General features: G+C 39.2%; 1 protein-coding gene across 2 annotated transcripts in view; it reads left to right on the top strand.

Moving 5' to 3' along the window:
* Window positions 1-17424, top strand: part of LOC126812148 (SPARC) — a 40569-nt gene that overhangs the window by 21156 nt on the left and 1989 nt on the right. For both annotated transcript variants that reach the window (XM_050538417.2, XM_050538418.2), the window contains exons 2-8: window positions 6559-6628; window positions 11796-11874; window positions 12751-12866; window positions 13502-13640; window positions 14594-14676; window positions 15385-15503; window positions 16353-16501. In XM_050538417.2, the coding sequence (XP_050394374.1) occupies window positions 6569-6628; window positions 11796-11874; window positions 12751-12866; window positions 13502-13640; window positions 14594-14676; window positions 15385-15503; window positions 16353-16501 (745 nt within the window). In that variant the 5' untranslated portion in view covers window positions 6559-6568. The remainder of the gene's footprint in view (window positions 1-6558; window positions 6629-11795; window positions 11875-12750; window positions 12867-13501; window positions 13641-14593; window positions 14677-15384; window positions 15504-16352; window positions 16502-17424) is intronic.

Raw genomic sequence — 17424 nt, 5'->3', positions numbered from 1 at the left:
CTGACGTGCTTTCGATTCCTCGGTTGTATGTGACAAGGAGTAGGGTCATCTGTCCAACTTCGTGGGTTTTCTCTGGGTCCTCTGGTTTCCTCCCACTGCTAAAAACCCCTACGCGCAAACAAATTATTGAAATAAAATTTAAACATACGTAATGCCCGAAATTACCTAGTTTGTGTCGAGTTTAAACCTCCCCCTCCCCCCTCCCCCTCTCTCTCTCTCTCTCTCTCTCTCTGTAATGATACGGGCTTTACTAAAAATAAAATACTTTTTGACAATGAGACTTATGGTTATAACCATACTTGAAACAGAAGATAAAAAATTATGGCAGAAAGAAATCTTTCAAGTAACTTGTATTACATATAATTGTGTCATATGCTATTATAACCCACGTTTACCACAAAAAATCTCTTTAATATCACATAAAAGTAAAAAACGGTTTTGAAACCAATCAGTCGGCGACTCCTTATGAACCTGTTTTGTCGCTTAACAAAATTTATGGCTAACCTGTTTTAACCTTAAGCCTTTTAATTTGTTAATTTCATCATCATTTATTTCTTGACCCAAATTGTAGACAAACAGGTTTTTATTAATATCTAAGGTAATTAAACATACATTATGCAAGAGCTAAATCTGCCTATTTCAGGTCCTTCTTTAGGTCTGAAATGTTATCTAAATTATTAATTAGACATTAATTAACCTATCCAGGCCATAATCAACTCTAGATGGCAGCGCTAGCCTGCGATCTTTAGTGGATTGTAAGCCGATTTACTGTCTAACTTTCCTTCTCGATTAAACGATTAAATGGATAATCGAGACTCTGTTTATCGTACTGACTTTAGTAATGATGACCGAGACTTATGGGAATTTCAGTCGCTTAGTTCACGGTTCATAGTGGATCAATTTAAATGAAATTTTCACCAAATTGCCTTTACATTATCTAGTTTTTAACTATTATAGTGAGAACTGCCAACTGGTTACCGAATCTCCCATAATGTATCTTTAAGTAGTAGTGTTATTTGGGTGTATATAGCTTCCTGGGTTTGGTTATGTCCTACCGGGAAGGACTGGATTAGGCTTGCAAGAGGCCCCTGGCTGAAAATGTCACTGGGTCCTCCTAGCTTGCACTCGGCAAACCTCAGCAGACTCCAATACCCTCCATCTAGCCTCGGCTGTATGACGAATTTCGTCATTGGGACTACTTTCAAGTTCCCGAATTACAAATGGCGGTGCCCATGAAGACGCCTGTGAAGAGTGTTTTATCACACAAAGTTTATAATGTCGGAAGCTGTTTTTCTTTCAAGTTTATCCGATTTTCTTTAAACAAGGGACAAATTTGCAATGAAAACTCTACACACTCTTCGAACTTCTTTCTAAAAGAAGTAAACCGATAGCCGCATCGCAATTGTATGGGTGTAGGCACGTATCACCTACCGCCATACGGCCAATGCTGGATGTAGGGTACCGGAAACTGCCGAGGATTGCCGAGATGGGACTCTTGCATCAACAGTGAAAACGAGGCATATTCTGGTCATTGTGTGTCACACTCACACAAATGCAATTTGTTTATCAGTATCATAGATAGATAAATTTATTTGGTACAAATATTTACAACATATAGTACAAATTTATTCTTAAAACTAATTTGGGGTCCCCTTTAATATGGCGGCCCCTGTCTGCAACCCAGTTAGCCCCGCCCATCCCCTTTAATCCGGTCCTAATACCACAGCCTCTACTTCCTGTCTGTTGATGAATCTTTCTTCTAAGTTTTCTTAACATTATGGCAATACAGTAAGTGTGTTAACCAGATTGCTTCCTTTCAGATAATATTTCCATTCCTTAAATTATACAAACAACGCTTCTCACAAACCGGAAGTGGTTCATTCTGCACTCTGACCTTTAGAAGCAATCCGGAATCCAACACTAAAGTCACAATTTAGGATACTTTGGAATCTCAACAAATACATCTGATATTTTTTTTATTACTGAGTTGTCGTATTTTTCTATGTGCAATTTTTGATACCAACATATGGACCATGTTGTTTTTGGGTTTTTTTTGTATTTTTTCTTTTTTTATGCCACGGGACAAATTTTTCGTGTCATATATCCCGTTGTTTTAAATATCAAACATAGAAGTAAGCGCGTGGAAAAAAGTTGATGTTTTAATGGTTTCATGCTGTTTGGTGAGAAGTGTCAAATGTTAAAAAGTTATTTTCTCACAAAATAAATAAAATGATTCAACACGTTAAAGATACATTATGGGAGATGAGATAACGAGTTGGCAGTTCTCATTATAATAGTTAAAAACTACATAATGTAAAGGCAATTTGCTGAAAATTTCAGTCAAATCGATCCACTATGAAACGAGAACTAAGCGGATGAAAGTTCCGCTTAGTCTCGATCACCATTACTGAAGTCAGTAAGACAAAACTAATAGTCTCGATTATCCATTTAATCGTTAATCACGAAGGAAAGTTTTGCAGCAAATCGGACTATAATCCAACAAATATCGCAGGCTAACCTTGACATCGAGAGCTGATTATGGTCTGGATAAGTTAATTAATGTATAATTAATAGTTTTTATAACATTTCAGGCCTAAAGAAAGACCTAAAATAGGCAGATTTTGCTCTTGCATAATGTATGTTTAAATATACTAAAGATTATAAACTAGAAATTCCACTTATCTTAACGAGACGAGGGTGTGGGTAATTTATATTATACATGTACATCAGGACCAGATAAAGGGGGTGTTGACAGGGCTGCAGTCAGGGGGTCCAAAGGGGCTTCCAAATTAGATCTAAACAAGTGCGATCATACTATGAACCAGGAAGCGACCTTGTTGTTGGATGAAATTCAAAAATCTAATTCGGCAAATCGATGCAGCATTGTTCAAAGAACAAGTATGCCATTTTTCTTGTCGATCGGACTTAGGCTTTTTCGATGAGCGTCACCCCAACAACAAGAACGACAAGAAGAACAACAAGAAGATGATTTTATCTTGTGTGCCAACTAAATCTATCTATCTATCTACCATACTGACTTACAAATTATATTTGTGTGACGGACAATGACCAGAATATGCCGGATTATCAGCCAGGGGTGTCCATCTCAAGCTTGTCTTGTCTGCCGTCAGGTGTTCTGCTGATTCTCCTACCTTTATAGACACTTGATTTGTGTTGAGTGGATGTTACCCTCCCTCTCTCTCTCTCTCTCTCTCTCTCTCTCTCTCTCTCTTTCTCTTCCACTGAAGTGCACAAAGCTAAGTATGCTTAGTCTACCTGGAGCCACTGTTTAAATGGATATTTGCTGAATTTTTTCCAGTTCGTCCTGTATTTTGACTGTTGATTAGGAATAGTTGTACTGTTTATATACATGCTTAATGTACCTTTGACATTGGACACGACAACAGTTCACCGGCCGAGAATTAACTGGTTCTATCTAACATATTTCTAGCTCTGTGAAAAATTAGTTCGAAAGTTTCGGGATTTTATATTTTTGTTACATTTAGAGATTTTTGTCCGCTTATTTGCATATTAAAAAAAAACATGAGTCAATACAAGCATAAATACTAAGTGATCGAAATATAGAATTCCGAAACTTTACACTCATTTTCCCCAGAACTGACATATTTTAGAATAAAACTAGTTAATTCTCAACTGACGAATTGTCTTGGCTTTCTGGTGTGTGGTGTTGTCACCCTCTACATTTTTCTACATGCAAACAACATGTACGTGTGTCGTGTATAATATGTGATTTGATTGATCATATAACAATGGCTCAATTATTTTGGAAGATTCTTAAAAATAGATTAAGTATCCAGTATATTGTACTATACCATTAGACATATTCAATTGTCCATGTGTCCACGCACGTGTCTTTTATAAACTGACCTGTATCGTGTAACAATGGGTTCGTTGTTAGGTTATATTAGATATATACCATATCTACTTAATCCCTTCAGGTGCCTGTTGACTACTTTGTGTCGTTTTAACGATCACTCTATGGATTGACAAGAGACAAGTAATCTTTTCCATTGACAAAACAAAAAGTTAGAGTGTGAAAAATAAGAGTAGGTAATTGAAAAAATATCAAACAAAATCGCCAATTCCGGTGCGTATATGTGACCCGCTCAGGTCTTTTCGAGTTAATTAATGTCTAATTAATAGTTTATATAACATTTCAGGCCCAAAGAAATACCTGCAATAGGCAGATTTAGGCAGATGTATGTTTGGGGGATCACGTGGCTAAGTGGGTAAGACGCTAGCTCGCTAGCCTGGAGGTCGGATGTTCGATCCCTGCATTGGCCGAGAAAGTTCATCCAGATTTTCCGGCGTGGTTCTCCCTTGTCAGTGATGCAGGACGGAGGGGCTGACAAGGAAAGCTGTCTAGTCGTTCGGATGGGACGAAAAACCGAGGTCGTGCACGTAAAAGATCCCTTGGCAGTTGGAATTCGATATAAGAGTAGGCCGTAGTGCCGCTGTCCGGGCAAAATTTCCCTCATAGCACACTGTATGGCGTATGCCCGTCTTCATTAGCCCAGGTTAGGAGCAGAAAAGTAGGACGTTAAACTCCATTTCATTTCATTTCATTTTCAGATGTATGTTTAATACTTTAAAATTCTTGAATCCGCGTGTCTGGCGGATATTTACTGTTGCAGTGTTTATTGCATGTTTAGAATGAAGTCTGGGGTGTGTAAACCGTGTGAAGTAGGGTATAAGGGCAATCAATAAATAACATTCTTAATGATCTCAGGAGGGTAGAAGGGGTCATGGTACCAAACCTCTTCACTTCCCGCAGGATGTTTTGTATAAATCAAAATCTGAACACAGACAAGACAAAGGAATGCACATGTTATCGTAGTCTGCGTGCAGGGAATACGATTTTTAAATACGTGTTTTCTGTGCACTAGATCACTCCACTGTGTACTCTTTAAACTCGCGGATTAATATCAAACTAAACTGATGAGACTATGCAGTATATCGGCGTTAAACAGATGTTAAATGTCACAATTATTCAGGAAATTCAATTGAATGGATAAAGTAGTAACTGGGCGTGTACAAAAGAGTAACGAAGGGGGCTGGGCCTTGTTTCTCGAAAACTTAACTAAAGATAAAATCCAAATTTTTGTAGATACTTCAATTTTGATTGGCTAAGAACTAAAATCAATCTAATATTATCCAATCAAATTACTAAAATTTGGATTTTTATCTTACTTCAAATTTCGTGAAACAAGCCACTGGGAACTAGGCCGCTACAGGCACCGCTTTATTTCAATCTAAGTTATCTGCAATGATAAACACTGACCATCAATAGTGAAATAATCAGGGGCGGATCCAGGATTTTCAGAAATGGGGGGGGGGGGGGGCACTTGGGAGTGCGAAGCCTGGCCCTCGGTGGGGGACTGACGGGCAATCAACCAAGTCACCAACCGGCTCGTTTCGGAGTAAATTACGATTTCCAACCTAAACTGACTGTTAATTCGTTTAGCAACATGAGTTTCGGTACCTACCTACCAGCCGAGGAGTGATCATTGATGCCGCATTCCCTAAAAATTGTTCGCCACCGCAAAAAATAAGGGGGAGGGGGTGCGCCTGATAATCATGTAACAACGAGAGGTGGGGGACTTCGAAAATTGAATGCTTATTTACATCTCAGCGACCTTGACGAAAATTGAGCTGGTCTTAACAAATAGATTTAGCCTTTTTGCTTTTACATTTCTCTCTCTCTTTTTGCGCGTGACACGGGGTGGATTTAGAATAGAACCACGTGTTATTAACATTTGTCTACATGTCTGCAAAATGTTTTTTAATGGATATCTCGTTAATTTAAAACAGAAACATGTTACACGAAAAAGGGATGGTCGACTTGCACCAAAATCTTTAAGGTGTGGCTTAATGGGTTACATCAACCAATATTAGGTCGAGGTGCTACGCACAGGGGCGTGGTGACCCATGAATTTGCATGAGGAATAAAATGCCCGCCTGGGCCCTCAAAAAACAATATTTGTGTGTGTGTGTGGGGGGGGGGGCTCCCATTGTCGCCGGGTAATATTGGACGAATGAATGGGGTGGATGGACGAATGGTTACCGCGTTGTATCATATGGGCTCTCATTGAATCCACTGGCGTGGTTTCGATTTTACGGTTGTACTTGACGAGGAGTAGGGTCGCCTGACCAACCTCGTTGGTTTTCGCCGGGTCTTCCGGTTTCCTACCACTGCTATCGACCCCTACGCGCATGCGAATTATTAAAATAAAATTGAACCATATGTTAGTCCCGAAATGACCTAGTTTGTATCTCTCTCTCTCTCTCTCTCTCTCTCCCCCCCCCCTTAGTTAATGAGCTAGCGCCTTAATCACTGAGCCACCGTGAGAAAATGGAGTTTGAATAACCACTCAACACACACTTGGTCATTTCGGAACTAACATGGTGTCATTTTTATAATTCGATTGCATGCAGATTCTTCTCCAGGAAGATTAAACCTAAGAAAGAGTGGCATCGCAAAATAAAATTCATTCATTCGTCACTGAATAGTTAATTGATGTTAACTTTTTTTTTCAGGTTGTAGAAAATGAGGAAAACGATCGTAGCTCTTCTTTTGGGGCTGGTTTTTACAGCTGTCTATGTCAGGGTAAGCTTGGTTTACCGTTACCATCACTCTCTAAGCGTCTAACCAATCAGCATTAAATGTTCGCATGTGACACATTCCTGTTTCTCCCAATCTGATTATAATACAGATCTATATTTCGTTTCGTTTTTGTATACTTTCGATGGCCTACACTACATGAAGATCTGGCCGGTTGTAGTAAATGGTCACGTCAGAGGTCGTACGAACAGCTTTTGACCGTATGACGTCAGACATTTGATTAACCATTCAGCATTGATGTTCCTAGTGCATTACCCACAGTTCCGTGCATCACACGCCTAAAGCTCGCCTTTTCATTGCTTAATCCCTCACCCCATCCAGAACACGTCAATGATAACAACTCTTCCAGATCCTAGTGTAGTAAAGACAAGTAAAACAAAATTTTGAACTATAAAAACGAAAAGAAATAGTATCTATGTTTTAATCAGATTGTGTTTTTCCAGTACCGTTGCTACGATAATAAACCATCCACGCTACATTATCAAACACTCAATACTTCGGTCAGAATGAAGTAATTTGGATGAAATTTTCAATATATTCATTTTTCATTATCGATGTTTGAACTATTATAGCAAGAACGGCCAGCTCTTTATCTAAATCTTACATAATCTATATTAACACACAAATAGCTAAATAAGCATTTTAAAATCTCATGACCTAGAATTACCTCAAGCTAGAGAAATGAGGTAAACAGAACATGTGTTAATAATATACACTCATTGAAATTATCTAAACAAAATAACTTCTACCGTGATTCATATTAAATTCTTCGCCACGAATTGTCAAATTCCCGAAAATCTGATTCCATTCATACTAAAAAGATCCGGAACCTAAATTGTTACTTTACATATGGAGGTAAAGGTGGGCAAGGAATGGTTGAAATTATATATTCCATTCTTGGAATTTGGTTTGAATAGTCATTCAAAAATTACATTTCCGTCCACTGGACATTATCGTCTTTCATAATATCAAATATTCGAACACAGGATCCATTTATACCCAAAATGTTTCTCTCTGCGCGTCTAAATTCCTTTCATACGACAGGCCGTCCGTTCCAACAAAAATAATTACCGCCTTACGTTATAACTTTCCTTTAAATAACCGAAACTTCCGACCATACAGTCGACTTCTGTGGATTTAAAGTACTAGGTTAAGCTGGCCTATACAAACTATTTTATGTTGATTCACGAGAAATAAATGAATACCAGTTAAGACTTGTTTCTGTAGACAAATTTACAAATAAAATAAATATATTTAAAATGTAAGCATTTCAAACAATCTTGGAGAGAGAGAGAGAGAGAGAGAGACAGAGAGAGACAGACAGAGATAAATGGGGTTTAACGTCCACTCGACACAAACTAGGTCATTTCGGGACTAACATATGGTTTAATTTTATTTTAATAATTCGCTAGCGCGTAGGGGTCTTTAGCAGTGGGAGGAAACCGGAGGACCCGGAGAAAACCCACGAGGTTGGACAGGCGACCCTACTCCTTGTCACGTACAACCGGGCATTCGAAACCAGAAATTTTTTGGAGGGTAATTCATTTTAAGAATTAAATTCAAACATTTCTTTTCCCCTGCGTTCTTTATTCTTCAGAAATGCACCCGATTTTTCGTATTTAAAAAACTGCACATGTAAAAATCGTTTCTTCTTACATCAACAAAAATCCAAACTAAAATGGCTTTTGTCTCATAAAAGACACTCTTTTAACATAATTTTGTTAGTTTTGAATTGACTTTAAAAGTAAATAAAATGTTAAATAAAAACGGTCTCTGTTGAAACAAACGGCGCCTTTCATACACTTTCCGCCGCCTTATCAGCTTGTTTTAGAAATGAGGAAATGAGTCACGGGTCAACTTATTCACACCAGTTGTTTCTAACATTTACTTTACATCATGCTAAAAATAAACTTTAATTTCAACTCAAAATGTCTTCTTCCATCGGACCTGGGACAGGACAAGATATAGGCAGGCGTTCAGATGGGATGCAAAACAGAAGTCCTGTGTACACATTAGCGCCGCTGTCCGAGCAAAAATTCCCCTATAGAACACTGTATGGCGTACGCCCATCTACATTAGCCCATAAGGATCAGAAAATTCCCTTCAGTATTTGAAGAAATGTGAATTGAAAATTCACCGATTCAATTCACCGATCTATGCTGCTCAATTGTGTTTTTGGCGTCAATTTCGTCCACTTCCGATCGCCGAAAGTCCATTTTGAAGTGACCTAACGAATACCCAACCTGATAGCACGCCCATGCACAGTCTGCTATACAATGATCCCGCCGCCATCTTGTTGTCCATGAATATTTAATGATGGGCCTGTTTTAAATCCGATTGAATCCAAGCAGGTAGATTATCTAGCGTTCATTTTTTATTAATTAAATGTTAAATAATCAATCTGAGTACATCAAGGCGGAGTAAGCTGCGAGCAATTTGATATTTCAGTGAAAAATGCCAAAAGCGCATCGGACTTTTAAGTAATATGCCGAAGGGAGGTTTAAGAATCCAAACCATTGAGTAACAATCTGATTAAAATACAGATCTATATTTCGTTTCGTTTCTTTATACTTTCGATGGCCTACACTACATGAAAGTAAAACAAAATTTTGAACTATAAAAAACGAAACGAAAATAGGATCTGTGTTTGAATGAGATTGATTGAGAAAGGTATAAAGCATCTTTAAGCCTTGATATATATGCCTTTAACTTTTTATCACCCAGACGTTATGTAAACAACTCAGAATAAAATATACAGGTGCGGGTTTTAATTTATACCACACGTATATCCTAATTGACTCAATGGTGCTAAATGCACCGATTGCAAAATATACTAAAATCACTACGGAAAATATATGTGTTAGCCTAAACCGTAGAGGTCGTAATTATTAATGTTAAAGGCTCAATACCACTCTTGTTGTAACTGAATAATATGTCCCAATCTTTATTCTGGTCAACAAATTGTACTATTTTAGAATATTTCAATTAATTGATGATACAAATTTCATCTTAATACACCTTATTTAAAAATTTTGAAAAATTCAACATAATGGTTTGAAACGTCTAACGTAAACCTTTTCAAATGAAACTTCGATTTAAAAATATTTTCGAACACTCTGGACAAGTAAAATAGGATGTAATGGATAATTTACACAAAAGGTAGGACACTTAAGCATCTAGTACTTAGATAGAGATATTATTTATTTTCTGGAGCTTTCAAGCCAGCAAGAGTGTTATTGTCCCTTTAAAGCCCTTCATCGTCATCAATATTTGTCGATCAAGTTCTCATCTTTAACCGATTAATCCACGCTAATATGTACTCAGATTGGTTATTTCACATTTGATTATGAAATTAAACCCAAAATATCAACGGTAGATCATAGCAAACTGTATGATCCGTCCGTGTTAGCCCAGTCAGTAGGATATTAAACGCCATTTGGTTTCAGTGGGGGGGGGGGGGGGTACGATGGCCGAAAGGTTAGCACGTGCACGCTGTATCATAAGGCCTGTTATTGAGTCAACTGGCGTGGTTTCGAATCCCCGGTTGTACGTGACAAGGAGTAGGGTCGCCTGTCCAACCCCGTGGGTTTTCTCCGGGTCCTCCGGTTTCCTCCCACTGCTAAGAGACCCCTACGCGCAAGAGAATTATTGAAATTAAGATAAACCATATGTTAGTCCCAAAATGACCTAGTTTGTGTCGAGTTGACGTTAAACCCTCTCTCTCTCTCTCTCTCTCTCTCTCTCTGCCTCTCTCCTTCTCTCTCTTACGATTTGGTTTCATTTGTTACCCACGTTCTTGTAAGGTTAGTGCTAAATGATAAGGCCAACTCAGTTTTTCGTCATAGGTCACGAGATGTAAACAGGGCTAGCGGTAATCCCAACCCTAAACCTAGCCCCAATGCTTACACGAACCCTAACCTACAATCTCGCCAACAATCACGTGCCCTACCTAACCTTATTTACATCTCAGCGCCCTTGACAAAAATTGAGCTGGCCTTAACAAAGAGATTTAGCCTTCTTGTAGCTATCTAAGAACGAGTATCTTTCTTTAATCAAGCCTCATATTTTGATTTGTGAATACGTATATGTCAGACGGGAGGTTGTGTTAGGGTTAACGCGTGTGCGTTGGATCATAAGGTCTGTCATTAAGTCAGTCGGCTTGGTTTCGATTCGCCGCTTGTACGTGACAAGGAATAGGATCCAACCTCGTGGGTTTTCTCCGGGTCCTCAGGTTTCCTTCCACTTCTAAAGACCCATAGCGAATTATTACATTAAAACTTCACCGTGTGTTAGTCCCAAAATGACCTAATTTGTGTTGAGTGGACGTTAAACCCCATTTGTCTCTCTATATATGTCAGACAGGCGTCTCTAGTTATTTACGAGTCAAGAGGACCAGACTGATTTGAACCTGGTGTAAGAATGTTGGCATTGTTTATATTCATTTAATTTAATCCAGTACAAGTCGATGTGACCTACTAGTAGGCGTACTAGCTGCATCGAGTTCTCCTACACATATATACAATAGGCCAACTATGTGGCTTGTATTTCACTTCTCTTCTGACATTAAAACAAGGACCACATTCATGTCGGCCTCTACACAGCGCCATCTACTGTATGTACCGGATGGTTAGTGCTAAATGATAAGGCCAGCTCAATTTTTCGTCATAATTCACGAGATGTAAACAGGGCTATCACGGACATCCAATCTGATTAAAACTCGGATCCTATTTCGTTTCTTTTTTTATAGTTCAAAATTTCGTTTTACTTGCCTTTACTACATTAGGATCTGGAGGAGTTGTTATGTAACCCGCGTTCTGGATGATGTGAGAGGTTAGCCAATGAAACGGTCTGTCACGGCAAGTTTTTGTCGTGAGGTGTGCGGAACTTTGGGTAAACCACTAGAAACGTGAACGCTGATTGATTGATTGATTGATTGGTCAAAAACCGCTCGTATGACACCTGACGCGACCTTCCACTACAACTGGTCAGATCTTCATGTAGTGTAGGCCAGCGAAAGTGAAAAAAAAAACGAAACGAAATATAGATCTGTATTTTAATCAGATTGGTCATTGGGAAGATCGTTTCATTTTAAATCCAATTTCAACAAGAACGACCCTCAAAAGACTTAATAATAAAATATTGTATTCTTCAGGCCAACATTGCTGATGACGATGATGACGTTGATGAGGAAGAAGTTGATGTAGAGGCTGTCGAGGCCAAACCACTTGTTAGTAAGTACCATTAACGTACTAATTAAAAAATATTAAATCTCTAACATGTTCTTGGATATCTAGCCAGAGTAAAGGGTCAAGCTGGAACAGCCCCCAGTTGGGAAGAGTCAAGCTGATATAGGGTCAAGTTGGAACAGCTCGTAGTTGGGAAGGGTCCAGATGGGGAATGGTCAAGCTGGTAAGGCTCTCATTTGGAAACGGCCAAGCTGGAATATATCTCATTTGGAAACGGGCAAGCTGATATAACGTCAAGCTGGAACAGCCCCCAGATGGGAAGAGTCAAGCTGGTATAGATCTCATTTGGAAAAGGTCAAACTGGAATATATCTCATTTTTGGGAACGGCCAATCTAATATAGCTTCCAACTGGGAATGGTCAAGCTGGTATAGCTCTGAGATGGGAACGATCAAGTTGGGAAATGGCCAAGCAGTGAATGATGACGCTGGAAATTATCATGGTGGGGCAGATCAATCTGGAATGGTCAAGCTTATGGGGAAGGGGGAGGGGAGGGATGCTTTAAGTTGGGTGAAAGAGTGGGACTGGGATTGGTGATACCCGTACTTTAACGATATATATGTGCATGATCCAATATGTTTATTAAAAATGAGGGGGGTTGGATGGTCTGTCATTGAGTCAACTGGCGGGGTTTCGATTGCCCGATTGTGCGTGACAAGGGGTAGGGTCGCCTGTCCAGCCTCGTGGGTTTTCTCCAGGTCCTACGGTTCCCCCCCCCCACACTGCTAAAGACCCCTATGCGCAAGCGAATTATTGAAATAAGATTGAACCATTTGTGAGTCCCGAAATGACCTAGTTTGTGTCGAGTGGACGTTAAACCCCATTTCTCTCTCTTTATTAAAAATGATTATGTTTTTTATAGATCCATGCGAGAATAAAGTGTGTAGAAGAGGTGAACAATGTGTTCTAGATGTCAACAGAAAACCATCGTGTGCTTGTTTAATGTCCTGTGAAGAGGAAGTGGATCAAAGATATTGGGTAAATAACATAAATAATTCAAGTACATTTCCCACCATATATCTCATTATTTTTTGGAAAAAATCAAGTATATGGTAATTTTGTACCATTATGTTGTAGTATTGGGTAGTATGTGGTGATATGGGAGTGGTATTTTGGTGGTATTGGGTAGTATTGGGTAGTATTGGGTAAATCGTCCCTCCGGAAATAATGCACTCCTGGACATAGGGCACCTGTCACGGAAATTGTCCGACATAGATTATCACACATACATCGTGGGATAATCTGAGACATGTACCTTATGTCCAGGCTGGCAAAAGAATCATATTAAACATACATTATACAAGAGCCAAATCTGCCTATTGCAGGTCTTTCTTCAGGCCTGGAATTTTATCTGAATTATTAATTAGACATTAATTAACTTATCCAGAATATAATCAACTCTCGATACCAATCGCTAGCTTGCGATATTTAGCGGATTGGGATATATTTTTTGAAAAATAATTAAACGTAAAAATGGACACTGCAGAACAGTAGGGCGTTAAATCCCATTTTATTCTAACGCCTCATAGCGCACTGTTTTTCGTATGGCCATCTTTATTATCCCAGTCGGTGCAGAACAGTAGGACGTTAAACCCCACATCATTTCATTTCAGGTTTGCAGTACCAGGAATGTAACATATAAAAGTGATTGTTTATTGGACCGAGATCATTGTCTGTGTAAAAGAAAAGAAAAGGGTTGCTCCAATCGAAATGAGAAACGGGTTCATCTAGATTATTTTGGAGGTTGTCGAGGTAAGTCTTGACATAGGTAGACTGACATCTCTGTCATTCTTGGGACCAGGAACTTGTCGCTAACCACTACTCACCTTGTTCTTCCTCTTGTTCGTCTTGGTGTTACGCTCTTCGAAAAAGCCTAAGGCTCCGTCAATTCAAGTCCTATCGACATGAAAATTGGCATGCTTCTTCTTGGGGTGAGGCTCTTCGAAGAAGCCTAAGGCTCCGCCAATTCAAGTCCGATGGACATCAAAATTGTCATGCTTGTTCTTTGAACAATTCTGCATCGATTTGGTAACATTGATTGTAGAATTTCATCCTAAAAACATAGTTATGATGTTATAACTGTGTCAGTCTTCGTTAAAAAAAGCTTTTCGAATTCTGTCTTTACAGAGTGCTAGGTTTATATGCAGAGAACAATACCTGTATGTTAAAACTATATATACCTGAATGAGGGGTAACTCTATGTACCATATGTACCAGTTGGGGTTTTTTTTAGCCGCGGTGGCTCAGTGGGTGAGACGCTGGCTCACTAACCAGGGGCTTGGTCTTAAGTTCGCTCCCGGAGTTGGCTGCGATTTTCCGATGCAGTCTCCCCTTAACAGTGGCAAGGACAGTGTCTTGTAATTTGAATGGGGCGAAAAAACGAGTGTGCACGTAAAAAACTCTTTGACAGTGGAATTCAAAATGTGTTCGACCCCGTTGTGGCCGAGAAAGTGCCTTGACAGTTGGAATTCGTTATAATAGTACACTGTATGGCGCAAGCCCGTTTTCAATGGCCCAAGCTTTTTTTTACATTCGTCGTTAACGACCGGGCAAACAAAACATCGTCAAATATCTTCCCAAAATGGGTGTGGTGATCCACTTCCGGAATTCAGTAGGCCTGTGACCTCAATGATCCGAGCTCCCTTCCTTGGAGAATTCTGTATTCTATTTGTCATGGTGATTATGGTATTTTTTTTTTATTTCAGCTTTAACAGATTGTCCTAAAAACGAATTCGAGGAATTTCCCGATCGCCTTAGAGAATGGTTATTCATTGTCATGAAACAGTTGGTATGTATACTTAAACTCCTATAGAAAAATATTTCAACAGGCCTGGAAATAACGGTTCTAGATGTACCTGACAAAATATCAGGCACTAATGAAATATTACCTGACATTTTCAACTTAGTGCTGGACATTTATTAATAATATCAATAAAAAAGACAAATCAATGCCAGACAAAATGACAGGTACCAGAGGTTTAGTGCCTGAAAAAGCCTGAATCTGCACCTGACATTGTTCTGTGACAGGTGCCTTATTTCCAGGCTTGCATTTCAACCAAATCCCTGAAAACATTTTAAATCTGTAATCTACTTGTATATATAAAATAGAGAGAGAAATGGGGTTTAACGTCCACTCGACACAAATTAGGTCATTTCAGGACTAACACATGGTTCAATTTTATTTCAATAGTTCGCTTGCGCGTAGGGGTCTTTAGCAGGGGGAGGACCCGGAGAAAACCCACGAGGTTGGAGAGGAGATCCTACTCCTTGCAATGTACAACCGGGGAATCGAAACCACGCCAGTTGACTCAATGACAGATCTCATGATACAGCGCGCAAGGGGTTAACCATTCGCCCCCCCTCCCCTTCTTCGATTGGGCAGCTTTCTTGTTCGGTATGCATTGGCACAGAAAAAGCAGTGTGTTAAACCCCCTTTCCTTTATTTATCCATTGTAATGCTGCCCATATATATATATAATTATATCTTATTCTTCAGGCTGGTCGCGATGAGTTAAATGAATATCTGGATCTGTTAGAATCTGCTAAAGAAGACGCCAACCATACCGATGCACTCATCTGGAAATTCTGTGATCTCGATACCAGCCCACAGGACAGGTAAGTCGTCATGGAAACTGGGGCAGGGGCATATACAGGTCTCAGTTCTATGGAATACAATTGTTACTATTTACTGAGTGACGTTTCGGCTAGGCTTCTCTAGTCATTATCAAACAATGATAAACTATAAAATATAACTAAACAATATATGTATAGGCTGGGGGCATTTATAAATAAATATGTGTAGCTAGGGTTCACCTCATCTTTTACTAAAGTTTCGGTTCAAAGAAAAATAGTTCGATAAATTTCAGTTGTTACATTAGTACAATACAAGATAGTTCCATAAGTTTTCTTTGGCATGGGTTAAGTTAGAAACTTTGATTACCGGTAATTTTCAATTTAAGAGAAAATAAATAATTTTCCGAAAACTGAAATATAGCACATAGGCTACCCCTTGTGGAAGTCAGTTGGTTCTTTTTAGTGAAATGTAATAGACCGGGGGGGGGGGGGGGTACCTGCGAATCGGTGGTTGTCCTTATTAACTCCGGAAATTATGTCTTGTTGATAGATATTTGTTTGCTGCTTTTGACCAATCAGATACCTGTACAGAGGTTACCTTATTCAAATGTTACAAATATCTTGTAGAAAAGTTTGCGGATTTTCTGATTAGCTTAACCGACCTGATACATTAAGCAGGCTTAAAGATATTTTCCATTTTCGTCTGAGTTGGAAACTAGTCCATTAAAAACAGGGGTTGGTTAAGGCATGTATTTTATGGGCTGAAGCTGGAGGGCCTCCAAAGATTACACGAAAAGTTATTTCATTAGTGAATCAACATAGGCTTATAAAAATTCAACAAAATCTTGTTTGGTGTGGTCTTTGTATAATGTACCAATATTTGTCTTGCAGACGAGTGAGCAGACGTGAACTTCAACATACCATCCAATCATTGAAAGCCATGGAACACTGTCTCGTGCCCTTCCTTAACGACTGTGATGCTAACAATGATCGTAGGATAACTATACGTGAATGGGGAAATTGTCTTAAAGCTGATCATGGTAAGTTATATTGACTGTATGACCTAGTCTACCGTCCAAAATAAAGCTGATCATGGTAAGTTATATTGACTGTGTGACCTAGTCTACCGTCCAAAATAAAGCTGATCATGGTAAGTTATATTGACTGTGTGATCTAGTCTACCCCCCCCCCCCCCCAATAAAGACTGGGTTACTGCTTCAAAGGTATTATATCGCGGACAATTGTTCAGGTAGCAACGAGCTAGTTAGAGAACAAATAGGCGGGAAGAAATCGAGATCCCGTGGGAAACCTGGGGCCGGTTTCACGAAATTTTAACTAAGATAAAATCAAAATTTTAGTAATTTGATTGGATAATATTAGACTGATTGTAGTGCTTAGCCAATCAAAATTGAAGTATCTACTAAAATTCGGATTTTATCTTTAGTTAAAATTTCGTGAAACAGGGTCCAGGTAGCAACGAGCTAGTTAGAGAACCAACAGGCGGGAAGAAATTGAGATCCCATAGGAAACCAGGACCCTTAACAAAACAACGGGCGCGAACTAGCTTGATCTTGTAACCACCACTCAGAAGCTGCAAAGGTCACAAGGCAAGAGTCCAAAAACGTGAGAAAATTAGATCGTAAGGACTAGACTATTATGACCGGACCTTTAAGTCGGACACATCTGGTGGGCTGCAAAAATGTAGCCTAATGCAATTTCAAAAACTTGTAGCTAATACTTGTCGAGTTTTGCAAAGCTTGAGAGGTAAAATATGCTTCTGTCAGCCTGGGAGTTGTGCTAAGTGCGCATGAGTACAAGAAACGCGGGTAGGCCTACATTTAGACGTCTGCCCACGAATGCAATAACAATGTACGAGAAAACATGAACCAGGAACGCACCTGTGGCATCATCACGGCCATCTTGGAATTGTGACGTCATGTCAAAAATCGAAGTCCGAGCAATA

This window comes from Patella vulgata, chromosome 2 (genome assembly GCF_932274485.2).
Source record: "Patella vulgata chromosome 2, xgPatVulg1.2, whole genome shotgun sequence".
Taxonomy (NCBI): Eukaryota; Metazoa; Mollusca; class Gastropoda; family Patellidae; genus Patella; species Patella vulgata.
Note: the sequence above shows the minus strand (reverse complement) of the source record. Positions and strands in the feature narration are given on the sequence as shown.